This window comes from Taudactylus pleione, unplaced genomic scaffold (genome assembly GCF_031769625.1).
Source record: "Taudactylus pleione unplaced genomic scaffold, aTauple2 ptg000054l, whole genome shotgun sequence".
Taxonomy (NCBI): Eukaryota; Metazoa; Chordata; class Amphibia; order Anura; family Myobatrachidae; genus Taudactylus; species Taudactylus pleione.
The window spans coordinates 4695835-4708841 of record NW_028284456.1 but is presented as its reverse complement, the minus strand read 5'-3'; the positions used below and the strand labels follow the sequence as shown (position 1 = coordinate 4708841).

Here is a 13007-nt window from a genome sequence, read left to right as displayed (position 1 = left end):
CTATTTCCACTGATCATCCTACAGCTTAATTGGAGTCCCCCTGTGGTAAATTCAGTTGATTGGACACGATTTTGAAAGGCATACACCTGTCTATATAAGGTCCCACACTTGACAGTGCATGTCAGAGCACAAACCAAGCATGAAGTCCAAGGAATTGTCTGTAGACCTCCGAGACAGGATTGTCTCGAGGCACAAATCTGGGGAAGGGTACAGAAAAATATCTGCTGCTTTGAAGTTCCCAATGAGCACTGTTGCCTCTATCATCCGTAAATGGAAGAAGTTCGGAACCACCAGGACTTTTCCTAGAGTTGGCCGGCCGTCTAAGCTGAGCGATCAGGGGAGAAGGGCCCTAGTCAGGGAGGTGACCAAGAACCAGATGGTCACTCTGTCAGAGCTACAGCAGAACCTTCCAGAAGGACAACCATCTCTGCAGCAATCCACCAATCATGCCTGTATATTAGAGTGGCCAGACGGAAGCCACTCCTTAGAAAAAAGCACATGGCAGCCCATCTGGAGTTTGCCAAAATGCACCTGAAGGACTCTCTGGTCTGATGAGACAAAAATTGAATTCTTTGGTGTGAATGCCAGGCATTATATTTGGAGGAAACCAGGCACCGTTCATCACCAGGCCATTACCATCCTTACAATGAAGCATGGTGGTGGCAGCATCATGCTGTGGGGATGTTTTTCAGGGTCAGGAACTGGGAGACTAGTCAGGACAGAGGGAAAGATGAATGCAGCAATGCCAGAGACATCCTGGATGAAAACCTGCTCCAGAGCGCTCTTGACCTCAGACTGGGGCGACGGTTCATCTTTCAGCAGGACAACGACCCTAAGCACAAAGCCAATATATCAAAGGAGTGGCTTCAGGACAACTTTGTGAATGTCCTTGAGTGGCCCAGCCAGAGCCCAGACTTGAATCCGATTGAACATCTCTGGAGAGATCTGAAAATGGCTGTGCACCGAAGCTTCCCATCCAACCTGATGGAGCTTGAGAGGTGCTGCAAAGAGGAATGGGCGAAACTGCCCCAAAGATAGGTGTGCCAAGTTTGTGGCATCATATTCAAAAAGACTTGAGGCTGTAATTGCTGCCAAAGGTGCATCAACAAAGTATTGAGTAAAGGTTGTGAATACTTATGCACGTGTGATTTCTTAAGGGGGGTATCCACTTGTAGATATATAAACGAGAGCACTATTACGACATTGCAATCGTGCTCTCATTTGTATAGCTAGTGATGTGCCTAGACTGAACGTTCACTTGTTCAGTCCCAGCACATCCCTCATCCCCGCACATGCTGAACCTGACGAGGTCGTCAGGTTGACCAGCATGTACAGGCGATGTCGGATGTCAGAAGCGACCAGTGGGCACGTGCATCGCTGGTCGCTTCCGACCAAAATATGCCCGATGCATGCGCGATTTGCAAGCGATTGCATGATAACGATGTCGTTATCGTGCAATCGTTTGGCTAAATCGCTAAGTGGATACCCCCCATTAGTTTTTTTTATTATTATTATTACATTTGAAAAAATTGCTAAAAAAAACTTTTTACACATTGTCATTATGGGGTATTGTGTGTAGAATTTTGAGTACATAAATGAATTTATTCCATTTTGGAATAAGGCTGTAACATAACAAAATGTGGAAAAAGTAAAGCGTTGTGAATACTTTCCGGATGCACTGTAAATAAGTATATTATTACATCATAATATATAACAAAAACTCTGTATCGCAGCATATAAGCATAGTTTACGACAAATCATTATCATCAGCATGTATTTACACTTGCCCTTTAGCAGATGCTATGATACATCTTCCTAACGGGTGTTTGTGAGTATAACAGGAGGTCTGCATGAGCTGCACTGACATAAACAACCCTTTAGTGTACAGTATGAGAGACCGCCTCTTTTCTTCCCTGTTCCATCTCTCAAGGCAAGGACAGGCGTTTGTTGCAGAATTGCGCAAGTCTGAATATGTGCATTTTTATATTTGCGAGATCTTACGCAAGTTACACTATACAAACTGGTGTAGTACTCGCTCTGCATCAGATCCTGCAGTACAGACATGTCCTCATACATCTAGCCTCCTAGCCCTTCTAGTCGCGCCATGCCGTGGCGTGACTCAGAAGTGCTAATCGTTTTTTCGTGCGACTATTCCTCTTTACATGCATCTTATTTGCACAGTGATGCAAACATGACGCACAAGTAACTTCTGATGATTAAAATGATATGCGGAATACCTATGTTCTATGTGCGTCTGCGACTGTGGATGCATCTGCATGCGAAACGCTACCTTACAATGTCACAGCCACTTACACGGTAACGTAGTATTTGGCATGCAGATGCACCTGCAGTCACACACAGAATATAGGCATTCTGCATATCATTTTAATCATCACTGTGCGAATAAGACGAATTTAAAGGTCAAAAGTTGCACGAAAAGATGCTTGGTGCTACTGAGTCACATGGCACTTGTAGCACATGGAGCAGGGCCGGTGCTAGGTGTCTCGGCACCCAACACCGCCCCGTGCCCCCCCTTTCGCCCCTTCCCTCGCTGCGCCCTAATTATGGTAGCGGCAGGGTGGAGGGTGGGGATCTTCTACAGCCGGACCCCGACGCCCTTGTGCAGCCGCATGCAGGGAGCGTGCCTGGAGCCGGCCCTAGCACGGAGGATAGATATAGTGGACACATCTGTATGTGTGTTATTTTGCTATGATGCTGCCTCCTTTTTAATATGAAATGCATTTTTATTACTAAAATCTTTGTATAAAGAGCAATATATTATAGACATTTGGTAATAGACCAATGGATAATTTTTCCCTGATTAAATGCATTTTACAATTCAAATATATATATAATTTTGCATACTCGTATTTTAAAAATCATATCCTGTTTATAGGTATCTTTCATTATGTTGCCCATGGGAATTAAAATGATCCATTGTTTGGAATAAGAGCCTTTGCTTTTTTAATCTATCTCATTAATAAACAATCTATTGAAGTTAGGAATTTAATGGAGTGGAAATCCTTCTAAATCCATTGTGTCCTGTGGGGACTGGAGTTAATCAGGGGTGTATTTCAGTTTAGAGGGCTAGGAAGCTATGAAGCAGCAAAGTGCAGAGCCAGAAAACGAGGTTCTGTAGAAAAAGGAAACAGGAAAAGAGTGATGCAATGTTATAAATATGGTAAAACCTCTTCTAAAGATCTATGTTCAAATCTGGAAGCCATATCCCCAAGTTACTGTACAGTAAATTGCATGACTAATAAATAGCACAATGCAAATGTCCTGTAAAATGTCAGCGTTATTTATTACAAACAAAATGAGTTTACTAATCAAGTCACATTTTTCATTAGAAATTTCAATTAAATACAGGTCATAATCAGTCTATAGTTTTTGTTTTGTTTCACACTTGCTAATATTTGATAACCAGTGACACTTTTCTGCTGGACTGGTAAATTGATGGAATTCGATTAGCCCTGTTAAGTTAACAGGTGATAATTGATCGCTGTCACCAATTCAATTAGTCAGCGTTAACAGGGATTTCTGTTCGGATCTCCTTAGACCCGCACAGAAATCCCTGATAAGTGTGCAGTTAACGGATGATAACACCCAGTTAACGCATAGGTCTATGAACTCTATGGGCGAGATGTAATAGGGTGCGAGTTTTGAAAATGAGCGAGTATAGAGCTCATCCTATGTAATAGGGTGCGAGAACATGTAAACTCCCATGTTTCTCACAGATGTGTTGCCATTGTGGGCATGCAATTTGTGCAATGTAATAGAGTGCGAGTGATTCACTCACACACTATTACTTCTGAACACTCGTTCAGAAGTACCAGACCAGCTTCAGGATAGCGAGTCTAGCCTGAGCAGATCCAAGTTACACAGAAGCATGCACAGAACCGGGGCTGGTAATGCTTCCCGCACAGTTTTTTTACTGTTTACTTTTTTTTTACAACAAAGAAGCCTTCACGGATCTCACTGATCTATGAAGGCTTCTGTATAACTCGAACCTTTTAATGATATTCGCATGAAAACGTCTGAATTTTTCATAGGAGAAAACTCACCCGGACTCGCATAATAATAGCCTCGAACTCTCAAGTTCGCAGGTTATTACATTTGGTGAGTTGTGAGACAAACTCAGACCTTTAAAACTTGGACCCTATTATATCTCGCCCTATGAGTTCACACTTGTTAACTGCACTTAACGCCCCAGAGAGAGCTGGAATCTATGTACAGGACCATTGTGCAAAAGCAAAATATTATTCCATTGATAGCTTCAAACAAATATTAAATACAAATATTAAACATACATTATACAGGATAATGACAGACTTTGGGGATTACAACAAGCACACTGACAAAGAGAAGTGGGAACATAAGCCATGGAACTCAATCATCTGTCTATAGCAGTGTTTCTCAAACTCGGTCCTCATACCTAAAGCTGGGTATGCACTAGGCAAACCCGCCGACCTATCTGATGATTGGTAAAATACTTGCCAATTGTCTTCCCAATGTGCCGGGCCTGACATCTCAACTGCATATAAAATGCCAGGCCAGCGGGCATTCATTCCTCAATGTGGTTCTGTGGGTGCGGGTGGGGAACACAGCGAGGCACCTTTTCTTACTGACTTTATACATTATTGTTATGGTTCCATATGATTTGGTCCTCTTGGGTTCTTCATCGTTTTTGTTGCATGGATTATCTGTACCACGTATACAATGTAAATTCATGTGTTACTTTCTATTTGTATTGTCACTCTTTAAATTGTATGTGTATCTGATGCATGACGCTTCAATAAAACTTGTTTAAAAAAATGCCTGCCCAGTTGAGCTGTCAATCACCGCCAGGTCCCTGCAGCATGTGTTCGGGCAATCGGCGGGTCGCCAGTGCACACCAGCAGATGACTGATAAATCTTTCAGATATATCAGCCATCTGCTGTGCTGCACGGCAGGTCGGATATGTCTGTGAACGACGTCGTTCACAGACATATCCACTGTAACAGGCGATATAATCTATCAGTGTGTATCCAGCTTTACAGTACATGTTTTCCAGAGGATCTAGCTGGGAACAGAGTTTGAGTAACACTGGTCTATAGCATAATACAGATCAAAGACATACAGGGCGGGATGTACTAACCTTGCGAAGTACATCCCGCCATGCCTCGCATTCCTACTGATCGCATATGTACTAATATATGCGATCAGTAGCGCAAAGGACTGCTCTTACGATAAGAGCTGTCCTTTGCGATCTGCTCTGTGCCGTGGACTTCCGGGTTTATGCCCCGGAAGTCCATATGCGCATGTGCAGTGTGATGCGGCGGTGCGTGGCATGCTGGGAGGTATCCAATCGGATCCCTCATAGCAGAGTGATGCGGTAGAAGCCCATAGGCTTCTATAAGGTAGCGCCAGCAAATGCTGGCATTACCCACCGCATCGGAGACCCAGCGGCCAGCTGATAATACATATGAAAAATGCGGTAAAACCCCAGAATTGGTGTTTTTTTACTGCGTTTTCCGTTTAGTACATCCTGCACACAGTAATAATCACTATTCTGCAGTACTTAGGTGCTGCTCAGGAGATACACTGTACTTACTGTATAATTATCATGTGCTTTAACAGAGCTACTGTACAAGAATGGTATCTCAATTTAACAACACAAAATTGTTGTTTTTTTCCATCAAAGTCAATGGTTTAAAGGAAACCCACATTACAGCCACAACCCCCTCACCTACCTTCACTATAACCAACTAGCAGAACTGCTCAAATTCCCTGGACAATGATCTCCACAATACAGATTCTGGGGGGTATTACTACAAAATGACTGTGTACCATAGCAACATGATACACAGTCATTTATATCTACATTGTCCCATAACGGCTGTCAATACTGTAATGCACAAAACGCTACGAGGTCCCATATAAATAGCCTGGTGAGAGGAGCCATCTTCCTCTTTCCAGTTTATTCAACCCCACCCACCCACCCATTTAAGCTGGTTTGTATAATTTTTTAAGTTTGTTGGATTGTGCATTTGTCTGTGCTTTCCCCCAACAGGTAGAGGTGCAGGCTGGCGGGAAGCAGTGCTCCTGGGCGGCCTATTATTAGCACAGGAGTGCCTGGGGTAGCATCTTTCCTTTGAGAGCAACAAGTTTGTCACATCCTAAAGGGGGGACCTGGTCTTTGTTCCAAGGGAGGGGCCAAGGCTGTGCCAATTAGGGAGAATGGTCTTGCCTCAGACCGGTCTACGCAGGGCGGAGATCCGCCCCTATTATTTAGTATTAGTATACATCGGGCTGTGGCCTCGGAGCACTGCTTTCTTCTTGCCACCTATTCTAAAATTTCAATTTGAGCAATAAATTCTGGCTGTGACCTCTTTTAATTTGATATACATGTGTCAGTGTGTTTATTCCTAGGTTTAGGCTTAAGTTAAGTTGATAAAAGGGAATAATAAAACAAATGGGTGACTTATGATATTACTAAATCCACTTAGACATAACAGAAAAGAACTTTACATTGTTAAAACATAAATAGAAACTCTCCCTATATACGATATATGATAACTTCTCAGAATGTATGTGACCACAAACCAAGGCAACACATTACATGGCACACCTCATTTCTGTATCTCTTTTGGTTCTTACAAATCAAGATTGTCCCAAACAGTAGTATATAAAATAAAATCAGAAATAGATACACAGTATAAGATTATGAGAATGAATAAGAAACACAGCAGTTGGAGCATTTGGTAAAAATGTGTAATTTTTGCTAATAACACTCTGGCCGATTCAGGGTTGCATCCAAGTATTTTTTGCAAATGCTTTGTAGCCGAGCATATGCAGTTATGTATGAGCAGCTACAGGCAACTCAGAGACATAAGCAGCTCAGCCGCTTCTCCTCTTGTGGCTGCACGGGCGTAGCTGGTTGATAAATGAGCTTACGCATGAAGGCTAAGCTGAGTTAGGGCTTGTGGTGGGTGTGCAGCTGCAATTGTTACACAGAGATGCATATGATTTCAGATGGATGTCTTGCACCAAATATGGCTGGTGTTAAGTTAAACTTATAATGATGATGATGGCTGTTTCCAGAAATATATGGATGGTATAGATGCGTACAACTCGGCATACAGGCAAATATCTGCACTTAGGGCCTGATTCATAGATGGATGGATTTGCAGAGCCACACACATAAGAGCTGTGCAAAACCATCTATCTCCCATGTAAATGCAGAAGTAGGTGTCAGACTCCTCCTTGCTGCATTTGTGACCCCAGCACACTGACAGACATTGCAGGCTGGGATCATCATTGCAACCGGTTTTTATTATATCTAGAATATTCTTCACAATAAGGCTTCATTTTACTGTACTCACAGTGTGGGCAGATGTAGACAAATACATATAACAATATTACTATCAAGGCATGTACAACGGGCTGTATTTAGGGCTCATGTATTGTCAATGAATAGACCCTAAATTTGTAATAGTGTAATGGTCCAACAATCCCTTCTATTCAACAGCAACAGCCAGGATTAACGCAATGAGGGTCAAGTGGCACTTAATACAGGGGGGCCCTATGGTCTTAAATGCAGTAACACATGCAGAGGGTACAGATACAGTGTCACACATGCAGCAGATGGCAGCTGTAGAGTCACACATGCAGCTCAAATCCGGTTTAAGGGGCCACACAGGGAGCATGTGCACTTGGAAATGAGTTATAGCTGCACCATAGTTTTGCATCTGGACTTCTCCAGTATTACGTGTAAAATGTAAGCAAAGGAGAATAGAGCAGAGCTATGGTCCGAGGAGGGAGAGGGGACAGATGGTAACAGCCTTCCTAACTCCTGTGACCCATATACTGTATGGGGAGATGACTCATGCCTTGAAGAGAGATAAAGTGGAGCAGTCTTTGAAATGACAGAAGCTGATTGGATGCTTTGGGTAACTACTCCACTTTATCTCTCTCAAGGCTTGATGCATCCCACCCATAGTCACACTTGGAGGATCATACATGTAAAGGATCATAAATGCATATAGAAGGATATAAGTTCAGGGCCCCTCCTTTATTCCGGCTCTGCCAACACCTCCATTACTTTTTACTTTTAACAATGGAGCTGCTAAAGAAAAAAAGTAGTATTAGAAAATATGAAAACACAATAAGGCAAGAAGTGTATATAATTAACATGAAGCATTTCAATGCTAGCTCCAGAACAATGGTGTCACCACACAAGTGAGCAGTCTGATAAATACTTCCCTACATGTATATAATAAGTCTCATTTTACAATCTTCAAAAGCTACAGTATCAGTATGACAGGGGTGGTTTAAGAGCTGGGGGCCCCCCATACCTGTTCCCGGCTGTGCTATCGTTCCAGTGATATATTCAGAAAGATGACAAATGTGCAGAGGAAAGAAAAGACCTTGGCAGAGTCTTTGCTATCTCTTGTGCAGAGTCATCCTTCCAAATAGATCGTCAGAAAGATGGTGCGGCCACATGGGCCCATGTGCATGGCACACCAATCACCCATGAGAGATAGGCCACTGGAGTATGGAATAAAATATATATGATTAGGTGTAGTCACATGCATGAGGAATGTGGCAACTTACCCTCATAACAAGGCATTAGCTTCCTCCCATTGGCCTGAAGGTTTGGTGGAAGGATGACACAGAACCCATAAGGAAGTATAAGCTCACTTTCATAGTAGATATTCTTCCAACGATGAGCACATGCCTAAACAGATATCACAGATATGGTTATTATAGCAGACAAGAAGATAATTCCTTGTAAAAACAAACATAGCTCTATGCACACTGACAGTAGTTCATTTGTACAGCTAAAAGAATGTATGTGAATATAAACCGAGATCAGCTGTCATTCTACAGTAGATTTAGCTTCTGCCATTACAGTATAAAAATAGCCTACTCACTACCATGAATTATACATCTGTGCATCTAGTAATAACACAAGTGGCATTATGTTTCCAACATATCATGGAAAGGTAATGCAATAATTAAATAACACATAATTGTCTAAGATTATATAACTCCGTGGTGGCCAACCAATAGGACATTTGCTTCCACGAACCCAGTGAAAGCAAATAGCTGATTGGTTGATATGACTTACAGCACATATACACTAATTGAATCATGTCATTGTGAGTTGAGACATTTATGAGACTGCAGCCTACAAATGACACCACTTTGGTATTTTATGACCAATAATGTGCTTTACCTACGTTTCCCCTAGTTACTTATGTCTCACAGTTTTCCATAAAGCAATTTTAGAGCATGCTCCTCATGAATCCTCAGTAGGTTAAACAGTCATCATCACTGGCACATCTGTTCCAATAAATATATCTCTCAAAGGTCCAAATTAAATTACCCGCAACACTTACTGCGGGCATGTAGCTCCCGGGATAAATGCCTGGGGCTATTCAATTACAGCACATGGTAAGTCTACAGGCTGCATGCAATGCGGACCCTCCTAAAGCACGAACCGAAATCCACTGTAAGTAAGGCTTTTGGAGGTTACCACAGCTGCTCGCAAGCAGTTAACAGGCTGCTAGTTGAATAGCTCTGGGCGATACACATGGGCGCTATAGCCATGTGGTAAGCCCCGTGGCTAATTAAATACCTGCCAAACAGTATATGAGGCCTCATCCTATATCCATAGTAGCCAAAATATTACAAATGGACACGTTCAGCCTCTTTATACAGGGCCCTATGCATTATGGAAATTCATTGTTTAATTTACACAGGCACCTTTTCAATAAAGTTTGTACCTCTCATTCATTCAGGAGTGTTTTTATTACTTCCCCATCCTATGTTTACTAGTGTTAAGGGGCACATCCACTAGCAGATATAGAAACGACTGCACGATTACCACACTGTAACCATTCAGTCGTTTCACAGTCTGGTGCTGTGCCTACGCTGAACGTTCAGTGTAGGCACATCAATCATCCCCTAACAAGCTCAACCTGACGTTATCGTCATGTTGACCAGCATGTTCGGGCGACGATTGATGTCGGAAACGACCAGCGAGAGCGCGTATAGCCGGTGTGCTTGATGTGTGCCCGATTACTGAGCGATTGCACGATTACGATGTCATAATCGTGCAATCACTCAGTAATGTCGCGTAGTGGACGGCAAGCCCTTAGATACACTGAAAATAGAGTGTATCTAACATGCAACTGGATTCCTCTATTTTGGGAGTTACCTTTATCTTCTGAAAACTGAGAGCATATATAAATATAAACATGTGGCATTATAATATGCAAGGAACTAGGATCTGTTCTTCAATGCACCACATTTACAAGTTTGCTGTCATGGCAACTCATACATGCTAAGTATTCACTTTTTATACAGTATGAAATTTATCAATTTTGCCAAACTGCCCTATCCAGGATTTACCAATCTAGCAGAATAAATGGCCAGACTAATGCTATCTGCTCGAGCCATTCACACACTTGCTAATTGGAGAGGAAGAAGATATCACAACAATAAGTTAATATAGAACAGAGTGGGAAATCTAATAGAAAGGGGCCAACATGCTATATGCACAATATTACATTTTGCCTTTACACTAGATAGATTTGCATTGTCATTAATATAATAACTTTTGAATTAGAATTCTACTTCGATTTGTACTTAATATTTTGGAGGCTTATTAATAATAAAGAACATAAATGTATAAGATACAGTATGTAAATATACAGAAAAGAAAGAAAGAAAACATGAAAAAGTACTAAAGTATATACTCCAAAGGCATGATAAGCACCATGAGAGAGAAATGCAGACAAAGTACACTGACTGACATGATAAAGTTTTGCTTTGGTCAAATTATACTACTCAGGCTGAAATTTTACACATTTATATTTAATAAATTCTATTACATGCACTCTCTGGAAACTAATAAGGGAATACTTGTACAGAATAAAAGGTTCAGAAAATGTATACTGGGCCAAGTTGTCCAGAAGCAATGTACTGCTTATGTATTAATATTATGTACAAGCTTAATTTAAAAGGAGGCAATTAAATGCCTGGGCCTGAGGGGTTGTGGTGTATAGCTCTGGAGGGTGTGAACAGAAATTTGCGGTAAGTGCAGCCCCCGCAGGCTCCAGCTGAGTAGCCCAGGGTACTGCTACAAGCCCGAGGTAAGCATCCAGGCTAAATGAATCTGCCTCTAAATTGTTTTCATTTACAATTTGCAACAAAATGTTCTAAATCAAAGTACCAGATAATAAAGCTATCTTTTCTTGCTCTAGAAGCAGCAAATGTTTGGTTGCAGGAAGTCACTTTCAATGAATAACAGTGCAAGGGCTGTAAGCTTTTCTTGATGCAAAGGTGACTGCAAGTAGTTTTTACACTCTCTGAAGTGGGAAAAGATCTATCACCACCACAGTTAGTGAGGGACATTCTTGAAAAGAGGTGCAGCACTATTTCAACGTTTGGGAAAATCAATTCTACAATACAATTTTATAGCAATTTCAGAAGTCTTGAAGCTTCTGATTAACATTTCAGTGTTTCTAGCTGTTCATGCACCTTTATCACCTTTCATAGAGAAGGTTAAATGGACACGCTCTTAAGGAAATGCCTCATCCAAATCCGATCTGTATTTTTGGAATAGATGGTCTGCTTTAGCCTGAAATTTGTCATTTTGCATGCCAACTAAGTTCCATAAAAACCCAAACAGATTAAGCATCTCTGTATAAATTCTTTGTCTTTTCTCCAAGTTGACTTTTAGAACATTAATGGCGACATCATATTTCTCCACAATAAATGATTGCCTTCCCTCCAAATCTGTACTCCTTCCAAAACTTTCATCAAATGGAAGTTTCAGCTGCTTTTTCCTTCTCACATCTTTGTTTTACACATCTGCCTCACACATCTGTACTGCCTCCATTTCAGATCTCTTCAACTCTTCTTCATGATGAAGCATGTTCAGATGAATTGTGCAACCCAACAACTCTTGCCAAACCTGTACTTCTTCCTTTAAGCATTTTACTTGCATCTTATAACTTCACCAGGATACTGTTCCAAAAACATATTATTATTGTCAGTTCAAGGCTTTTGGTTTTCTCTGCCATTAAGTTAGCTTCAACCAGGACATCCTTTATTTGTCCTTCACCAACACCTCTTTTTTAATGCAGAAACCACCTCATGATACAACTTGTGCGGAGGTTTACTCGCATCAGCACAAACACTTAGGTGTCTATTTACTAAGCAGTGTTAGGAGACCGAGTGAAAAGTGATAAGAAAGTGATAAGGTACCAGCCAATCAGCTCCCAACTGTCATCTCACAGGCTGTGTTTGAAAAATGACAGTTGGGAGCTGATTGGCTGGTACCTTATCACTTTCTTATCACTTCTCACTCTGTCTCCTAACACTGCTTAGTAAATAGACCCCTTAAAGAGTTTTGGATAATGTTTTTCAAAACCAGACAATCTTTTTTCAATTTAGATAAAAAAAATCTCCCATCTCTGAGTGGAAGACAAAAAGAAATTGTGGAACTTTGGTTCTAATGCAATAAATGCAACAAATTCATCACTGCTTTCTGCTGCTACAGAGCTCACTAGTTGTAAAGAATGTCCAGCACAAGGAATATAAATTGCTAAAGGATTAAGCTGTTCAAATCTTCATTGAAGTCCCATGGTCATAAGGTCCACACATGCTATTAGCATTGTCATAACTTTGGCTTCGAGAATCACCCAAATTAAGAATTGGGTGTTGGTAGACAAAACAGCTTTTTCAATTTCCTCACCTTGGTGGTCACAGTCAGGTATACACCTAATAAAACATTCAACTAGGGTGCCATCTGGCAAAACATAATGAGTAACAAGTTAGTTGATCAGTATGAGATACATCTGGGGTGGAATCTATAATTATAGAGTAATATTTGGCATGCTGCACCTCAGTTATGATTGTGCGCATAATAGATCCCATGTTTGCGCCAGAGATCCGTATGATAGGGCGTTTCCTTGTTAGGAGAGGGAGTGGCCTCGTTATGAAAACGTGTGGC

General features: G+C 41.4%; 1 protein-coding gene across 1 annotated transcript in view; it reads right to left on the bottom strand.

Moving 5' to 3' along the window:
• The window catches only part of ITGA9 (integrin subunit alpha 9), a 512195-nt gene that overhangs the window by 366731 nt on the left and 132457 nt on the right, over positions 1-13007 (bottom strand). Inside the window, exon 4 of the mRNA XM_088464409.1 lies at positions 8597-8720. Within this exon, the coding sequence (XP_088320535.1) occupies positions 8597-8720 (124 nt within the window). The remainder of the gene's footprint in view (positions 1-8596; positions 8721-13007) is intronic.